Below are 20,241 nucleotides of genomic sequence, written 5' to 3' on the forward strand. Positions count from 1 at the left end.
TTTTTCTAAAATGTAATTTTTATTAAATTCTACTCAAAATCAAAGAACAATGAATAAACTTTTGGCCTATCGCATTTTAGTTGCAAAATCTTGCTACAATACAGAATTACAGTACTTAGAGTAGCTTGGTAACTTTGCAGCACTTCCTTTGATTTTTTTTTTGGTAGCATCTATAAGTGTTTTTGACAGAATGTCTAACAGCCTTAAAATTTGTAAATAAAGCTCTACACAAAAAGCAATTAAAATAAGATTTCATTTTTTTCTATCGATAACCTCTTTTCTCTCATAGTTTTTTTTTAATTGCTAGAGGATTTGAAAATCTCTTTTTTTTCCCCTTCGGTATTTTAAAATGGATCACATTCTTGTAAAATTATTGAGCTCTGAAAAGTATACTATTTCTATTTCCTCTACATCATCTTAGCCACTCATATGATTGAACAAGTCTTTTTTTCAAGAATTTCAGCCTTTCCCCTATTATCATCTATCACTTACTACAAAATATTGTAGATCACAAGAAACTCCATAGAAATGTTCTTTATTAGCAGTCACTTCCCATATTTCTGTATTTCGTTTCCCCCTGTGAATGTTGTGGTATGGTAAATTTGTCTTTTGGCTGTATTGGGGGGAAAGGGGAGCAGTAAAATAATTTCCTCTTGTTTTGAATAGATGTATTTTTGGAATAGCAGGCAATTATCTTCGAAATTTAGACCCAAGCATTACTAAATTCTGTAAAAATTAATAATAAAATCAATAAAATATGTTGCCTGTTGTCATTCTTAAAAATTAAAAGTGTTAGGTTGTTTGATATCACTTAAAAGGCTAAAAATAAAATAATTTTGTTTTCAGGAGCATTATATTAAATACATTGCAGCCATTTTAAAGTTAAACAGAATGTCAGTTACAGTATCAAGTCAGTCAGTTACCGAGGAATTTTCGGTGTTCCGGATGCAAACTTCCAATTCTACTTATTCAACATTTAAATACTCCTGATGTAGGCAGTGAATTTTGGAAAATGGAAAATTTCCACCAATAATTTTCATGCTGAAGGGGAAAAGTTGATTTTTTATGGTGACTGACTGACACTAAACTGTTTTAAGAATGTGTCTGAATGAAACACTATAAAGATATTTTTTGGTCCAAACTTCCAGTATAAAACTATATTATGAGTATAACAAAATATACTAACTCTTTCCCTTTTAGTTAAATTTTTTTTTAGGAAAAAGGTTGATTACTGCAGACCAAATTTGTGCCGAAAAATCTGGATAAGACATAGACATTTGTTGCAGCTTATTTTCAATACGAAAAGTTATAAATTAAAAGTTAACTTGGTACACTTTAAAAATATATATTTTAAGCTTTTAAATGATATACAATACTTATAGTTTTGTTGATATTGAAATTTTGGTGCTCAGGTTAACCTTTTTTTGTGAAATTGCCCATAAATAAAATAAATGAGAGTTAAAAAAGAGAAAGAGGGTTGAGAAAAACTTTTTTTTTGGGAGGACACTCCTGGTGTGATATTTTTTTATGAACGGGGAACAATATTTATGTTTTGTTAGCTTTAAAGCAAATAAATGTGTAAAACCCACATTTAAGGGAAAAGTAGTTGCTCTATTGTTTACCTTGACCTAGTTACCAGAAGTCATTCTATTGTATCGCAATTCATCAGCTCACCCTTTCCTTTATATATTTAATTAAGGTTTTCTTTGCTAGATTAGTACAAAGATTGCTTATCTTTGAATAATATTTTAATTGATATTATAAATTTCCAGGTATGCTTTCACATCAGTTAAAACAATTTAGAATAGATGGTGAAAAATCAATAATTCAAAATCCAACAGAAGCTCAAAGGTAGTTATGAATTTTGTTATTTAAAAAAAATAAAAAATAAAAATAAATAAACCACCAAAGTTTAAGTTTTGTGCTGTGTAACTAAGTTGTTCATCTTGTATTTACTTGTATTGTTATTTATTTACATAGAAAAGAGCATGAAAAATGTGAATTTGAATTGCATGAAGTTTATGCAATTGACGTTCTTGTTAGCACTGGAGAAGGAAAGGTAAGTTTGGATTTATGTTATTTAGCAAAAAAACTTAATTTTAGAGAATGAAACTTAATTTTTAGGACTCTATTAGCAGCAAGCCAAAAATATTGATTTAAGAATGAGTTGGAATAATTCTGTTGTTCTGAGACGATTCTTTGAAAGACAGTTTTTACTATTTAATTTCTTTGTTTTATTCTTAAAAACACCACAAAATATAACTTTTAAAAAAAACAAAGAGAAAGAAAGCAAACAAATAAATATATCGTCGTCTTCTCAGAGCAACACTAAGATGTCCTGCTATTGCTCTGAGGCTATTATATATATATATATATATATATATATATATATATATATATATATATATCAATTTATGTGTGTATGTATATATATATGTGTATGTATATATATATATATATTAGGGTGGTCTTTATTTTTGAAGTTGTAGATATTTTACACGACGCCCCCTCAATTTGTTCCATTATACAAACAAATGATCCATGCAAAATTTTAAGTCAATCCATGATTATTAACACGTGCCCCTAGTGCACCCTTTTTTGAGTTTCGAAGAAAAAATTGCGGATTTTCTCATTTTTATGTAAAAATATTCCTAGGTTTCATATTTAAAGTAATTTTGAACCTCAATAGATGTTGCTACTTCCACACCAACCATTCTCTAACTTTCATTCTGTAAAATTTTTCAAATTACATAGGGTACATGTACACCAATGGCCCTGGGACAGGCATACCGCTATTCGCACTCGTTTCAAACCAACATTTTTTTAGGGGAACATTTTTTTCCACCAAGATGGACACAAGGGTTTCTAAAGGCCATTAATGAATGGCTTACGCCATTAATGAATGATTTTTGACAACAAATTGCCTCCTCCAGGCTTTGGGGGTGTTGATTTAGAAAATTTTCTGTGTATGTAATAGGTGTGGCATATAGGGTCACTAGGTTTCCATGCTATAAATATAAGTAATGACAATTATATTTTAATTCGCTGTTCTTTAGTTATATACTTAAATGTTTATGCATTCTTATAATTTAAATTTTGAAAAATCCTCGATTACCCAACAATAAAAATAAACTCTATTTTCCATATCTAAAATATAAATTTAAAAAAAATCCAGATCGGAATTATGTAAAAATCTATACTTTAAACTGTCTTCTATTTCAGTACATAGTCCTTTATTATCATCAAATTCCTCTTGCAATTCACGAGATTTAGAAACCGAAATGGGTATGTATCCTAACCTGTTGAACCTTTTTTTCTATATCTGGTTTACCACAACGCAAAAAATCATGACAACTACTGATATCTGCTCGCATTTCATCAATGTTAGACAAATGCCATATTAGGGACAAAGATGCTGTTCATTTATTAACAGCCTATGTAGATGCAGTAAATTTAAATCCAAATAACCTTATGATCAATCGTACATCCCTTAAGAGAGCAAGAGAAAATCTTCGAGAGGTGTAATCAGATTTCATGAATTTAAATTTAAATTTTTTAGTTATTCCCTGGGATACAAAGCTACATCCATATGTAACTGGAAAAAAATGCCGATAGGCTTACCATGATAGCTTCAGGTCCCAAAGTTGAACAGCTACTCAGAATTTCTGAGATATTTCTTCAGTTGTATATGATATCTTAGATGATTGCTCTTTATTGCTAACTGTCCAAACTGTAGTGTTTTATACAGCGGCTTACAATACCGGCCGTATAAATTGTGTATGTAATTTTTTAGAGCAAATGCTGAACGATGATATATTGCATTTGTATTGCTATCATCATGCACTTGAAATCGTACTGCAGAGAGTCTTTAAAGAAGTTCTTGCCTTTCTTAGTTCTAGACTCGATATTCCATTATTTAAGCGCTTGAAAATTCAAAAACTGCACATACCACTTAATTTCTAAAAGAAGAATTTGATGACATATTATTGTTCGTAGAAAGCGGAATTAAGAAATATTACAGAGAATTCTCATAACGTGTAATAATATTTCTTGGTGAAGTCCTCCCTCCTACAGCGATATGTTTTCGGCAACCTGGAGCATATCTGTGAGCCAGATGGGTGGCAAAAGGAATTTATTGTTTGAATATTTATATATTTAGGAAACAATTTAAATTGACCTTACATGAAGAGAGTGCCCGTAAATGCTGTTTTACAGTTAAATGTTGTATGAAGATATAGTTTATCGCAGCAACCCATTCTAGGCCTTTTAAATTATTATAAAGTCTAGTGTCTAAAAAACCTGCAGCGTACAAAATGATGACAAACATGCAGCAGAAGCAGTGATTGAAAAATTCCTAAATCACTTATGGTACTTAGGGGATGAACTAGTAGCTTTGTCCGTATTGGATGAAGGAATTAACTTTGAAGATAGGAAAAGATTTCTTCAAAAAAATGCTTGCTGAATAGGAAAACGTGTCTGATGACTGTATAAAAAATTTCAGATAACAGTAGATGTGATTTGGAATACTTTCTTTGTAAAGATCTTCCTCTTTATAGAATCAATTACAATTGAATAAAACTGTTTGATAAGTTACAAACACAAAAAGATGTTTTCCTATTTGATCCTGATTCATGGCAAAATGAAGGAAGCTGTTTAAAGGGAAGAGATATCCTTAAAATGATGAAAGTTGTGAATGATACAACTGAAAGAGGAGCACAATTAATCGAAGAATTTCACATTCAATTTACCAAATATGAGTCACAAAAGCAATTTAGTATTTTACAGACAGTCCAAGACTATCGGGGAAAAAAATGCACACGATTGATATACATTGAGAAAAGCGTAAGATTACGGTAAAGTTTCTATAGCACTATTCCATTCTTATTCAATTTAAAATCTTTAGACGATATGAAGTAATTAAGAAGATTAATTTTAGCGCTACCCTCGCTGTAAAAATATAATGCAAACATAGGAGAAACGAGGTACGTGGGTCTGAAGTAAAAACTTGAAGATTTGGGAGAAAATTATCAAAAGTGCTAAAGTTCAACGGCCTAGGGGCACGTGTTATTATTGACCGATCGAGTTCAAATTTTGCACCGATTACTTTTTATTATAGTGTCACAAAACTAGGGGGCGTCACTTGTTGAATTCCGAAATTTTTTTTATCCCATATAAATAAGGACCACCCTAATATATATATATATATATATATATATATATATATATATATATATATATACACACACATACATATATCCTAATATATAAAAATCTTTTCTACTGACTATTGTCACCATAAGGCTTTTAAGCGGCTGGACTAATTTTGATCAAATTTTTTATGTGTAATTAAGTTGTGGCAAGCATGGTTTCGAAGCGCAATGGATCGAATCGGAAACTTTTTGAAAATTGATTAATTCGAACATTGGATGGCTATATCTCCCAAAATGATTCATATTTATTTTAACCTACCTATTGTTGAGCGAGAACTGAAATAAATATTTAACCTTTTGCCAAAGGGGACAATGAGAAAGCCAACTCTGCTTTTTTGTAATGAAATTTCCATTTGTGACATGTCAATTTAGACTAGATAAAACGTAGAGAGAGAGAGAATGAAGCCTTCATTTCTTGAAAGCAACGATTTTAGATCCTGTGATATATAAGTAAAGTACTGGAAGGTTCACGCAAAACGTGTTTTCTGTCGTCGCAGTTGAACTATGTGACTGGATCGGTGCTTTAGGTTTTCCTAACTAAATGATCAGAAAATGCGTTACCTTGCAAATTTGTTTCTCGACTCAAAACCATCTGAGTTTTGGCACCAATGTCAAGAATACTTTAAGGATTATCAAGGAAAAGATGATGGAATTTAAAGACAAAACAAATTTTATTTTCGTCCAGATAAATTACAACAGTGTAGTTCTGTACACAAAAGATCCGTGTAGTAGAAGATCTTTATCTTTGGTGGAAAGAACAAATTAGGCTACATATGAAGTTTGAAAAGTTTTCGTTCAAAAGATCGGACCATTAATGGGCCGGAGTTAGCTTCGCTCACTGATCGGCTGGATTACAGTAACGTGGTGGCTTGGTGACTTTGGATATAAACAATAGAGTTGCGTGTTCATTTGTTTACATTTTAAAGCTACTGTTAATGTAGTTTATTGTATTTTTTGTTTGTTTGGCAAAATATTTCAAATTTCAAAGAATTGTTTTTTGTTTTTAAAGAGTATTTAGTCATTTTAGTTGAATGTTTATTTTACATGAAATTTCCTTTCACGCTTTCAATGCTACATAAAAAAAACAACCATACAGGCAAAGAGGAAGCCCTCATTAGTGCCTAGCTCCTTTGCCTTTATTCCATTGTCTTGTTTTATCGAACTGTAATCACGATTTCAAGAAGAAATCTTTGGTTTTTAAATTAATACTGATAAAAGCTTAAAAGTTATTACTTCTTTACGTTCTTAGTTTAATTGCTAAAATTGAACTTTCAATTTAAAAAAAAAACTTTGTTTTTTGTTATACTATTTTTTGTCGCCGCAGATTATAAAGGTTTTCCTTTCTTCAGACTTAAATGATTCTTTTATTTTATAACCAAATTGTATTCTTTTATATATTTTGAAATTAACAAATTGCTTTTTTTTTCTGTTTTTTTTTCTTGCATTTCAGAGTATGTTTTGTTACAAAAGCAATCTAAGATTTATTTTCATTACATACTGAAATTTACATTTGAAATAGAGTTAACTTGTGTACTTAAGTAAATATCTTTTTTTTTTAATTGTTAAAATGTCATTCATTAAAACCTATGTTCTTGATTAGAGAAAAGCTCCCTGTGAATGGATGTCAAATGGTTTCATCTGTTTTGCATAAATATGTCAATTAGTTGTGTAAGAATAACTACATTACTTCTATTCTTTCACTATTACTTGTTATTCTTGCAACAATTATTATACTGTTTGAAAACTTAGTTCAAAATAATTTCAATTACTTTTTAGTTCTACCATAAACACACATGTGTTTAAAAAGCCATTCTACAAAAAGTGAAAAGCTTAACTGGTTACAAAAAAAAAAAAAAAAAGCAAACAACAATTTTTTAAGGTCCTAGTCTTTTTTAAACCAGTAATACGTCTCTGCATGAACATCAAAATGTAACGAAATGTCGCTCAATGTATTATTACTATTTATTTACGTAAATCTTTTCAGAAATTTCCTCCTAACCTAGTTCAAGTGTTTCAGGCATATTCTGCATCTCATTTTTTCATTATGCCTTAGATTTCATTAAGCCTTTAATTAAAAAAATTATGATACATAAATTTTTATATTTTTAATCTGTCAATTTACGGTTTATGTTTTAAAAAGAAAATCATCATCTTTTGATACCACCTATTTTTTTTTTTTTTTTCAAAATGCGCAATTTACTAGTGGATTTATCCTGCCTTGGGATAAATACCCAAAAAAATATTTACCTTCCCACCCTACATCACTAATTGCATGTATTAAAAATAGTTTGAATAAATTTTCATCATGAAGTACCCGGGGAGCAAATGCAAATGAGCAAGGCAACGGAAAACAATATTTTGATTTTTTTTTCTTGCTTATTAATGTGAAAACTGTTTCCATATTTGCCACGTTATCACTAAAACAGCAATAAAATAAATAACATCATAGTCTTAATAACTTCTCAGTTATTCTTCCAAACATCCCTCATGCTTCTCTTTTTTTTTTTTTTTTTCTTTTCATTTTGGATATGACTAACCTAGATTGATTTTGAAATCCTGAAGTTTATCATTGAATCGCTTATACTTCTCCAATTATAACATTGAAAAGAAAGATTCTTTGGTTCACACAATTTGTTTCATAATTTCATCAAGTCTTTCAATAAAAAATATTATAAATAGTGTAATACATATTTATGTATCAGTTTTACCAATTATTTCATATCTAGATTTAAAAAAAAAAAAATTCCCATTCACTCTTTGCAATTTTTTTTTTTTTTTGGAAAATTCCAAGTTTTGGGTATTTACCCGATCCACATCACTAATCATGTTTATAAACGATATCCTTTCAATCGTTTTGTTCTTTTTCATATGGCAGACGTTTGCAGCGGGATTTCTGATTGTTCTAGATGGGTAGTTAATTTTTTACACTTAAAATCTGAGGACTCTTTTTATCCTTTGAGTATGGCTGAAGGAACAAACCATCAAGTACAGGAGAAAAAATAGCTAATAAAACAACTGCTCAGTGGGCATTAGATAAATCAAGTTGTGATTAATACTATACGCATTCTGACACCAAGTAGCTTAAATTATTTTCTTCTTACTTATTTTTTTCAACAAAACGGTTCAAACGTTTGATAGTTTATTGAAAATTTTTAACTTTTCAATTTGCAAAGTTTGAACAGAACAACGTCTGTCGGGTCCTCTAGTATATATATCCATTTTTAATTTACTTCCTTATTGCAAATATAATTGCAGTTTCATAGACCTCAAGGTTCAGAAAATTTTCAAGTGGCCAATGGCCAATAGGCTCAAAAAGCTTGGTGGCCACCAGTTTTACCGGGTTTCGAAAACAGCGCTGTAGTACAAGAATGGGGGGTGGAGGAGGGGGGATTTCGACTTGTATTTTTTGAAACAAATATTGTGAAAGTGATGCTAAAGGAATGCTAACAAGAAATATAAATTATATTAATCATGGAAACATAAGAGGCATAGGATGAAGGTTGGGAGCTCCTGAAGCAAATGGTTCATTCCACCCATTTTAAAGTTTCATAAAAAAAAATCATTAAGCCAAAAATAAAGTAGTGTACACAGTATCATGGTCCCACAGTGAAAAAAAAAATTTTTTGGCATAAAAATATTTAACTACAGACCTCCTCCAGTAATATACAATTTGGCATTTACCAAGAATATATTTCCAAAAAAAAAAAAAAAATCATTCTTTTTGCATTATTTGAACTAAGAGAATGACCAAACATGGCGACTACGTTCAATACGCAGCGTCGCCATGTTAAGGATGACCATGAAGGGAAAACAATCAAAGGACTGGCTATTTGGCTTATATTTTAATCTGATGCAATTGAAGATTTAAAAAATTACAAATATATTTTTTTATTCCTTTTTTTAATGATGTTGGATTTATAATGAAATACAGGATTTATGGGAAAACATGGAACTTTGGACTATGGCCAAAGGAATGATAAAACAGGGTGCGGGGGGGGGGGGGCTTTGTGCAGTCAAAAACAAGTTGCCTTTTTAAGTTTTAAATTAATTAATTTTTTTTTCTTCCTATTTTGACGATTTTCAGAATAAAGACTGTTTGAGTTAATTGGGAATCAAATAGGATCGGAACGACCTTCGAGGATTTATGTAAAAAAACATACATAATGGTGTGTTTTTTTAAAGAGCCAAATTTGCATAATATTTTCATACTTTCAGAACAAGATTTAAAGCAAAACATAAAACTGTTTTAGAAAAAGAATTTGAAAAAAGTACAGGGTTCATACACTTTTGGTTAAAAAAAATTCCCTTACTTTTCCAGGTTATTTTTTTAGAAAATTCCAGGTTACTCGCTTCACTCAAAATTAAATTTAAGTAACAATATTTTCAAAATAGTCAAAATTGTTCAAAGTAGCAATGTGTAAGAACTGAAACTTTTTCCACTTGTAAAAAAAAAAAAAAAAAACCTTGGTTTTTTTAAAAAAAATTTCTGTCACAAGTAAAAAAAAAAAAAAAATTCTGTCACAAGTTTAAAAAAAAAACATTTCGTTAAAAATTGTTTTCATTTGTTAACTATTTGTTAAAAACAATGTACTTTCAACTTATTTTAACGTTTCTCTGATGCCACATGTCATGCATATTAGCGTTTTGCTGTAATCAGCAGCAATCTTTCTCCGCTTTTGGTTTACGATTCTTTTTATTTTCCTATTAGTATGTAACACAAAACATATTGAGCAAAGTACAAAGCTATTTTTCAGTATAAATATGATTAACTTGTTGCATCGATGGGCATACCATACAATGCATTCTATCAAAAGTCAACATCCGTCAATCATAAGCCAATGCCAATAATCAGTTGTTTTTTTTTTCCTTTTGCATATAAAGGATGCTTGCATTAAAATTAAAAATTTTTCTTTTTTGCACATTTACTTTCAGTAAACATTGCTTTCAATAGACATTGAGATAAACATCTAATTATGTTTTTGTAAATTTTTGTCTATTTCCATCTCGCAAATGACCAAATATGGCGACTAAGTAAAAATTTAAGACAATGAGTAGACTTTTGAATTTGTAACATAAAAGTAGTTACAAATAATAATTTATTTTTAAAAAACTACAATTATAAGACAAAATAGTCAGTTTTTAGCACATAAGCGTCTAAATCAAATTAGAATAAAAAAAAAAATTCTGGAGATAAAATTTTGCATTTTTCCAGAAAATAATTACGAATTACTCGGAAAAAAAGGGCACATTTTGCGTTGTTATCAATAGTTTGCATTGCAATAAATATCCAATGCTATTTCCGAAACTTAGGCACTTAAAAGGTTTTGTGTACTGCCATCTTTGGAATGACCAAATATGGCGGCTGCGACAAAAATTAAGAAATATTTTTTTGAATTTGTAGCATGAAAAACAATTTAAAAATAATAAATCTTCATGAAACTACACTTCAGTTGAAATGTTTTTTAGCACATTTGCGTCCAGGGCAATGAGGATAAGATTAAGTTTTAAGAACAAAAATTTTCATTTCTCAAGAAAATTACATATTTAAAATAAAAAATAAAAAAAAAACAACTTGCAGCACATTTTGCGTTGTTTTCATTAGTTTACAGTTAAAGAAAACATCCAATTCTGCTTTGTTTTTTGGAATCTTAGGTATTTAAGCATCGTGTCTACTTCCATCTTATGAATGATCCGAACATGGCGACTACGTTTCATTCGTAGCTGAAAAGACTTTTCGATTAAAAAACGATTTTCTCAATTGACCCTACCGTCCGCAGGCTTGTGCTTTAGAAGAAGGAAAATGTTCTTCTCCCGTTAAAATTTGTGCATAATTCCTGTTCACCCTAGGAAATTTTTTCTTTGGAACTATTGAGGGGCAAAAATGGCCTCCGCGGAATTTTTTTTTTGGTTCGCCTTTTTTATTTTATTGCCAGCGTCATTTTGCCTCAAAACATTTTTACATTTTTTTTTCAGGAAACATCGATAAAAACGAAGATTAGAACTCAAGGTTCAAAATTCAATGGAAAAATTTTTTTTTGGGGGCAAAATTTGAAGTTTTCCTGACTTTTCCCAGACAATTCCAGGTTTTCCTGGAGCGTACGAACCCTGTAATTTAATAACCATATTTTCCTGTGTATTATCGGCGGGCGGCCTATAATCTGCAGGTTCTAAAATGGGCCTGCAGAAAAAAAAAGCTTCGTATAATCCCAGGTGTATAATACGATGTAAAAAAATAATGATAGGTAAATTAATGATAGGTAGCCAAAGAAAAAGTTGGGAAAAATTGTGCAGTTGTAAAATATTCCATGTATATATATATATATAGATAGATATAGATATATATAGATATAGATATAAAATAAGCAAACCAAATTCCAAATATTAAACAAATTATATAAAAATGATGATAAAAAGGAAAATTGCAAATAGCTATTAAATAGGAAAAGAAGTATGAATCCAGAGCTCATCAGCCGTGGAGGATTCATTAAATATGGTCAAAAGACCAAAATTTTTTATCTATGAACTAAAAGAGAATGTTTAAGCTCCAGTACATGCAATGTAGAGTAACATTGGGCAAATGCACCACATGCTAAATTATAAGCAATAAACAAGAGCTCATACATATATATATATATATATATATATATATATATATATATATATATTATATAAAATATACATACATACATACATATATATATATATATATATATATATATTATATATATATATATTATAATATATAATCAGAAATATTTTATTTTGGTCAGACAGTAGATGTAGAACAAATAATAAGTCACTTTTGTGATTGAAAACTGTGTCAATAGTATATGTGACCGTCATAAGTTTTTTTTTAAAATCAATATTGGAAGAAAATAACATTTTTAGAGTTAGGTTACTTTTCAAAGTAGCTGCTCAATGAAAGTTTACGTAATTACCCATGGAGAGTTCTGCAGCATTAAATGCTGGGTGTTGCAAGAGATGGTTCGGAGTTCATTACATGTGCAGGAGGACCAGGGACATGCAAAGAAATTTTGGGGCCCGTCGCAAAAGACTTTTCTGCCCCCCCCCCCACTCCATATTGTTTACCCCGATATTTCAAGCCAAGTTTAAAAAATATTGGCCCCCTTCAGGCTCGGGCAACAGGTGTCCCTTCTCTCCCCCCCCCCCCCCGTATGCCCCTGAGAAGGTCACAAATGTATGAGGAACATATTGTTTTTACTTACATGTAGATTTGGAATTTTCTGTATGACAGAATATTAAGTTTTTATTTATTTTTATTTTATTTTATTTTTTTATTTATTTTTGCAGGGAGAGAAATGGATACAAGGACAACAGTTTTCAAAAAAACTGATGAAGTGTATCAACTTAAGATGAAAGCATCTAGAGGTATCTCTTATGATTTATGTTCAGATAATTTTAAATATCTTGTTACATATATAAATGATGGTACATTGATGAATTTGTGCTACAATGTGATCTAATTTATGTAAAATGGATGTTATGCTCGACTATTAGAAAGATTGAAATTTAGAATACATTTCGTAAAGCTGTTCATCGCAACCCTTTTTTTTTGTGCAAATCTCTTCTTTTATTTAGTTATTCATTACTTATTGACTTAGGAAATCACAACAGCTATTTTTTTTTCAAATGCTTGATAGTTACATTTAGACCCAGATAACTTTGACGGAACATGTGAATGCTGTTCGCAGAAAATTTTCTAAGTTGCAGACATTTTTGATATTTTTTAAACAAATTTCTCTTTAGTTATTCCACTTTCGGCAAGAAACAAATATTGGTTGCCAATTTTGAGGTTCCCCGATTAATAATATTGAAAAAAGAGCAAATATATTTGAAAAAAGCATGGTGGTTTCATTGTAATACAGGGCAATTCCACGAAAAGTGGTCCTGACCCACCAAAATTTTTTTTTACATAATATAGAAACAAACCTCATTTTTTGACAAAAAAAAAAAAAATTACACTTTTCAATTCTAGCATCAATTTTAAGTTTAAAATGTTTTTATATTGGATTTTTGCCTTATTTGATAACATTTATATGGAGTAAAAAAAACATGTTGTTAGTGAAATAAATGTAAGAGCCATTTTTTTTTTACTTAATCACTCATTTTTTTGTGTGTGAAAAACTATCAAATATCATGAACACAAATGATTTATTATAATTATGTCTCATTTTTTATTAATAAGGATTTCGATAAGTTTTTAACCCCCCAAAATATGCAGGTCACTTTTCATTGGTCACACAGGTAACGCAAAAGGAACAAAAGTTTTCCTCCAAGGTCAAATTGGGGGACTAGAAGAAAAATATCTTGTATCATAAATTGACTTGATACATAATACCTGTAACCAGACTTTCATCTTCAAACATTCGATAGAAAATTTTTAACGAGGCTTTTTGAAATATGTTACACACGTAACGCTCTCGAATGGTTTTCATTATAAAACCATTTTATAAAATTAAGTATAGTCAAAAGTTCTCAAATGCTCCATACAATGTTTCCTCGTTCAATCAAATGGAGAAAACTAAAGCATTGACATACTTTCACCTAAATACATTGCTTTCAAAAGTTTAACTTTTTAAGAATGGGCCCAATTTTATCATGTTCAACAAAAACGGTAAAAACCCGTGCGTTTATAATGACAGACTTAATTCTTTAAATTTACAAAATCGGAAAAGTATCGAATGTGCAAGTTTCGTGACCCCCCCACCCCCTGTACCTCTTTCAAACCCCCAGGGGTTCGCAAACCACCAGTTGGGAAACAATGCAGTTGACAATCAATTAGAAACCTGCAAAATCATTTAAATTCGCTGATAGCTTTAAATTTTATCTAGGTCTGGTTGCATGAAAGATTGTTATTAGTTATGCCACATCTGATATTTTTGGAATTTAGCCAACTTATTTGACACGAGATAAGATAACTAAAGTGCAAATATGAATAACAAAACCGAAATTTTTTAAAAAATGATATAAATTTAGTATTCTAGAATCATTTTACAAGCTTAGCAACTCTCATATGTATTTAAAAGTGTACACAGGAAGGCACCAATTTAACTTTCAAAGCTAAGAGCTAGTTTTTATAAGAACTGGGCAGAAATGGGTGTTTGGATATACACGAATTTTGATTTTGTTCAAATTTTTATGGTGGATTCTTTTAAAGATTTTAAAAGACACATATTTTTTATTTTTCCTCCAAAAAAAACTTTTTGGGGACCTATAAAAATTTGTAAAAGTAGAGCCCGACGTAGAGGTTTTTCCAAATTAGAATTTTTTTTTAATTTGATGATTTCTGTGCATTGAGCATCCGCCAGAAAAATTCTTGTGTTGACAATATGACATTTATTACCTAAATTGAAATATATTGTAAATTTTGTGACTGACCTTCAGTGGACCCTGGCAGGGGCGGCTAAACTGGGCCGAAGAGTAAAAATGTGTCATGTTTGAGGCCTCCTGGTTCCATTCACTGAGGCTCCACCATTGTTTTTGTACTTAATTTGTGTAATAATATATATAAATTATTCAATACCCTCATTAGTTGCTTGACTCATCCTCTGCGCTGCCGAAAATTGGCGATCTGGACACCTGCATTTCAAACTAGAGTATGTATATTTTTACAAACAAGTGACAGAACTATGGGCAAATTATTTTCAAGAACACAATATGCATTTCAAAAGAGTGAAATGAACTATTCAGTTTTCAGTTCAATCAACATATCCGGGTTTAAACTTTCCCCCAGGAACTTCCAGATACTATATAAAAAACTAATATAATCAAAAATTTACCACAACAGAGTTATAAACTTGCATAATTATGCTTACTCACATACTTAATAATATTATAACTGGAAGCAAAGTGGAAAAAAAAAGGTTATTGCGGTAAAAACGTAAGTTATTTGTAACACTCTTTTGAAGGTGTTTTAGGCATATTTTCAAATATTTTAATTGAGATAGCTTTTTTTTGTTTGATAATTACTTATTTTCTACCATTTTAGACTGAGATAAAGGCTTATGAAAACTGCACTTTTTAGCATTTTTCGATACAAAAACCGCCAATTTTTGGCACCACAGAGGGTGAGTCAAGCAACTAATGAGGGTATTGAATATTCTATATAGAATTAGTTCTATATTAGCTACCAGTTTGTTTAGTACTCTTGGCTTCCTTAAGAGGTTTTCCATCTCCAGCTCAGTCACTTTCCTATGCCGGACTGATGAGTGCTAATAAGCATGAAACTGCAGTCCTCGGCTGGAAATGACTGAGCTGGTGGTGTATTTCATGCCTTAATAAGCATGTATAGTGTTTAGATTAAGAGGGTTTAGTTTTTAATGACCTTTAAAATATCACTGCTGTATACAGAACTTTATTTATTTTTAAATCAAGATATTTTAAGCCATTGTTTTGTTTTTTCTTATTATATAGCATTCTTTAGTGAAGTTGATAAAAGGTTTGGAAGCATGCCATTTACTTTGAGGTAAGTCGATTCTATCAATCAAGATTAAAACTAATAAGTTATTGGTCATGAAGCATATGAAATATTAAATTCAATTAATATCTTACAATTTCAATGACTTATTTTTTTTTAAATCATTTTCTCTAAATTTAAGTTTATGACAACAATTACATTTTGTTCATATATTATTTATTTTTATTTATTTATTTATTGCCCTTTTTTTTTTTGAACTTGTTCTTACACCAAAGGGATTTTTTTATTAATACAGTATAACCCTAATTTAACGATTGTCAAGGGACTGGAAATTATTTTCGTTAAATCAATGATATTGTAAAATCGAAGAGCACATACATTCAATGCAGTCAAATCTGGACCAGTGAAATGTATCATTAAATTGGTGAAATCGGATTGTAATGGGTATTAGTAAGGGAGGGAAAAAAAAACCCCACATTGTTAATTATAATAATAAATTAATTGCAATTCTGCTGTCAGCAATGCTGTATAATTGGAAATGTTCAGCGAAATTTCTTTTGCCTGAATCAAAATAGTGTTGAATAACATAACGGTTTAATTTATTTATTTCTAGGTTCTGTAATATTTATTCTCATGATAATTTTTAGGAACTGATGTCCTTTTTTCCAAAAAAAAAAAAAAAACATTTTAGGAAGTACACCCAAACCTCTTTTTATGCAGAAAATAGGAACCGCATAAAAAAAATCACATAATTTTTTTTTTTTTTTTTTCTCCAAACCTTCACAAGTAGCTTTAAAAAGTTGTTTTCGCAACGCAGTTAAAAAAAAAAAAATGGACGTAGAAAATAACCCAAAAACTTACAAAATTGTAATATTTAAATGCAATCAAAATAAACTAAGTGATAATTTTTGCCAAATATTTGGACAAAATTTCCCAAATAAGGAAATTTTTTATAAGGTCACAGTGACTTCTCATTAGGATGCCTATGTCATCACTTGGAAGATACTACCTTTGCACTCGTTTTAAAAATAATTTCTTCAATTGAGTCCTAATCCGATTGAAATTTCAATATACCGCCCAACAAAAATCCCCCCCCCCCCCATTAAGAACAGGTTTGGGTGTACTGTGTTTTAGGAATTGCTGAAATGGATTGGACTTTGTTCAGTTCAACTCATCTTCAATTCTTCTAGACAGTCTTTGCAACCAACTTTTAAGCTTTTATCACAAACAGCTATTTCTTAAAGGAAACTTCATTTTATAGATTTAGCTTTCACTTAAGAACTGGAGCACTTTGTACAAGTGGTTTTTTGTTTTTCTAAAACATTTTTAAAATGAAAATTAAAAATTTTTGCTTTTCTTATACAAAAAAAAAAAGGTACAAAATGACTTATTGTTTAATATTAGTAAAACTTCTAACAAGCGTGAAGGTTTTCCACAGAAATCCACTTTTTAAGGCTCCCTATCTTTTTCAAGATTACCTTTGAGAAATCATAACTAAAAATATTTAGGAGAAGGCTTTAAAATATTTTTAGTAATTTAAAAGAAGTTTCATCATTTTGAACACACATAAGAAAAATAAATTTGCTTTAGAAACAGGCCAACATCAAACAGGTGCGTTGCTGTGTTTGAGGTTCCAATTTTGCATCCTGTGAAAGTTATTTTAGCATATGCTACCTTTAATCTGCTCATGTTAGTTTTTATTTAATAATTTATTCAATGTGCCGTTTTCTTTGTTAATATTAAACAATTGGTAATTTTTAATTTGTCTCGTAAATTTGTTTTGTTTGCATTTAAAAGTATTTGTAATGCATTTAATAAAATCCTGATTTTTGTATCTTAACTCTTACTGTGCTTGTTCTTATTTCCGTAATTTTCAATCTATGTAGATAAAAGCTTTTTTTTTTTAAAACTGGTTCTTTCATCCCTGTTAATACCACCCATACTCATTAACGATTCCAATAATTCTTGCAATAAAAAAATGGTTATTTGCAACTCTGAAACACATTCATGCAGTTTTTATTAGAACTTTATGTCTAGTAGTTTCAAGTAAACTATTGAGTTCCTTTTATAGATTGTAAAAATGTGTTCTACTTTTATGTCTTATTTTTTCTTCATACTCTTGTCATTGTTTTCTAATATCATTTTTCTTCATAGGTCAGTTGAAGATGAGAAAAAAGCCCGAATGGGTGTTGTTGAATGTGTTAATCATAAATTGGTAGAACCCTTCACTGTATTATATGAAAAAGAAGGTAATTAATGGTTTTTAATCATATGTAAGAGCCAGTTTTTATACGAGTCAGCCAGGTTAGATATATGCCTTTTTTGATTTCGCTAAAAATTTCACAGTGTATTCTTCGAATGATTTTAAAAGACACATATTTTGTCCCACAAAAATTCCGAAAGTTGGTCCTGACCTAAGGTTTTTCTCAAATAGACTTTTTAAATATTCAATTATCTCTGTGCATTGAGTATCAGCAAAAGTAACCTTTGTTATTACAACATGACATTTAGTACCTCAAATGAAATGTATCGTAAATTTTATGGCTGACCTTCAGTGACCCTGGCAGGGGTAGCTAAGAAAGTGATGTGACATGTTTGAGACCTTTGGTTCCATGCACTGAGGCTCCATCATGGTTTTTGTACGTAATTTGCACAATAATATATATGAATTATTCAACACCCTCATTAGTTGCATGGCTCACCCTCTGCACTGCCAAAAAATGGCAGTTTTTGTATGGTGGAGTCTCAGTTCATGGAACCAGGAGGCCTCAAACATAACACATTTTAACTTTATTCAGCCCAGTTTAGCCACCCCTGCCAGGATCTACTGAAGGTCATCCACAAAATTTACGATATATTTTAATTCAAGTACTAAATGTAATATTGTCAACACAAGGTTTTTTGGCATATTTTAAACTCTGATTTGGAAAAACCTCAAGGTCTTTATGAATTTTTACAGATCCCAAAAATTTTTTTTAGAGGAACAGAAAAGATACGTGTCTTCTAAAATCTTAAAAAGAATTCGCCATAAAAATTTGAGCAAAATCAAAAATGGTGTATACCCGAACACCCATTTCTGCCCAGTTCTTATAAGAGGTTGGCATGATCTCATATCTGCCAATTTTTCTGGAATAAATGTAATGAGTGTTCCAAATTGTAATAAAGTTTCCCCCAAGTCTACAAAAAATATGAGAATGCTCCGTTTTTAAGTAAATTTCATGTAAACAGACAATCCCTTAAATCTTCAATGTATTGAGATGAAGTGAGTTTTTATTTTTGGAAAATAAATCAAAATATTATACTCTATTAAAAGAAATGGTCAAAATTATTTTTCTTTCAATTTTAATGAAATATGAAGTTGCCAATGCTTTTATATTGTGACTAGTAGCTGATGAGACATTTATATCATGATCATATCTTGTGTGTGTGTGTGTTTTTAAATATGGTGTAAATGGCTATTTTGTTGACTTTCTCTGTTTCAATATTAAACTGAAGAAATCCTGTTTAACATGATATCAGAACAAAAAATCATTTGACCCTTTGTTGCTAATGGCATTTAAGAGGATTTGTGTACCAAGTAATTTTTTTTTTTAAATTTTCAATGTAATATTGTGCTGTAAAAAATAGTTCGTGTACAAACTTGAAAATTTAGTTTTTTGTGCATAAATTTACATAAAACAAAAACTATTCCTTAAAATAAAGTTTGATTTTCAAATACCTTTTTGCCACGCTTTGTTGGTTGTCTTTCCACTTTTGATGTTATTGTTTGCATTAGTTAGCAGCATCTCTTATTGTTGATCCTTTCTTCCTGTGGTGATGCAATAACACCCAGATCTCAAGTTTTTACAACCGTGTATGAAAAATACAAATCAGCATTGCTACTAAACATTTAACAAAACATATAAATTCAAAATTTAAACTAAAAAAAAAAACTTTTCTTTGCCAGTCCTTTTACTTAATGTGTTATGTGTGTTTTAATTCAATAAAAATTAATGTTTTTGTTTTAATTTTTATTTCAGCTGAATATGTCGCACAATTTAAATTTACTGTTTTATTAATGCCCTCTGGATCCCACAAAATAACTTCTGGTCCAATAGATTTAGATTTATATGAAACAACAATGGAAGTTGGCGATGATTCACTGAAAGTAAGTACTTAAAACTTGTGCTTTTTCGCTTGGTTTTCTTTTTTTTTTTTTTTTTGAAGAGATACTTGAAGTACTTAGATTGAAATTTGGGTTAGAATTCTGCTGTTAAACAAGCTTCTGAGTAATAACGTTTTTTTTTAATGTTTTTTTTTTTTTGTTTCAAGTAATGTAAGAAAATGTTTAATAGAGGAGGACTAGTCTAGTGAACATAACTTAAACAACAGTGTTTAAAGTACATTTTGTTTATAAACATTTTTAATTTTAATAAATTAATGAAACAATCACACTGCATTGATTTTCATTTAAAGTATACCCAACCATGTTAAATGTTTCTTTTTTTTTTTTTGCAAAACAAGAATAATGTGTCACCAATAAAGTTCTTGCCTTACTAATAGACTAGATTTTAGTTATTTTTCTCAATTACATCTCGGTTCAAAATATATCTG

The 20,241-nt window shown here is 29.9% G+C and overlaps 1 protein-coding gene across 1 annotated transcript in view; it reads left to right on the forward strand.

The window, feature by feature from the left end:
- The window catches only part of LOC129221653 (proliferation-associated protein 2G4-like), a 49,980-nt gene that overhangs the window by 25,899 nt on the left and 3,840 nt on the right, over positions 1 to 20,241 (forward strand). The window contains exons 7-12 of the mRNA XM_054856181.1: positions 1,773 to 1,851; positions 1,981 to 2,059; positions 12,521 to 12,599; positions 15,645 to 15,696; positions 17,803 to 17,897; positions 19,668 to 19,795. Of these exons, the coding sequence (XP_054712156.1) occupies positions 1,773 to 1,851; positions 1,981 to 2,059; positions 12,521 to 12,599; positions 15,645 to 15,696; positions 17,803 to 17,897; positions 19,668 to 19,795 (512 nt within the window). The remainder of the gene's footprint in view (positions 1 to 1,772; positions 1,852 to 1,980; positions 2,060 to 12,520; positions 12,600 to 15,644; positions 15,697 to 17,802; positions 17,898 to 19,667; positions 19,796 to 20,241) is intronic.

The sequence above is a fragment of the Uloborus diversus genome, chromosome 4 (assembly GCF_026930045.1).
Source record: "Uloborus diversus isolate 005 chromosome 4, Udiv.v.3.1, whole genome shotgun sequence".
NCBI lineage: Eukaryota > Metazoa > Arthropoda > Arachnida > Araneae > Uloboridae > Uloborus > Uloborus diversus.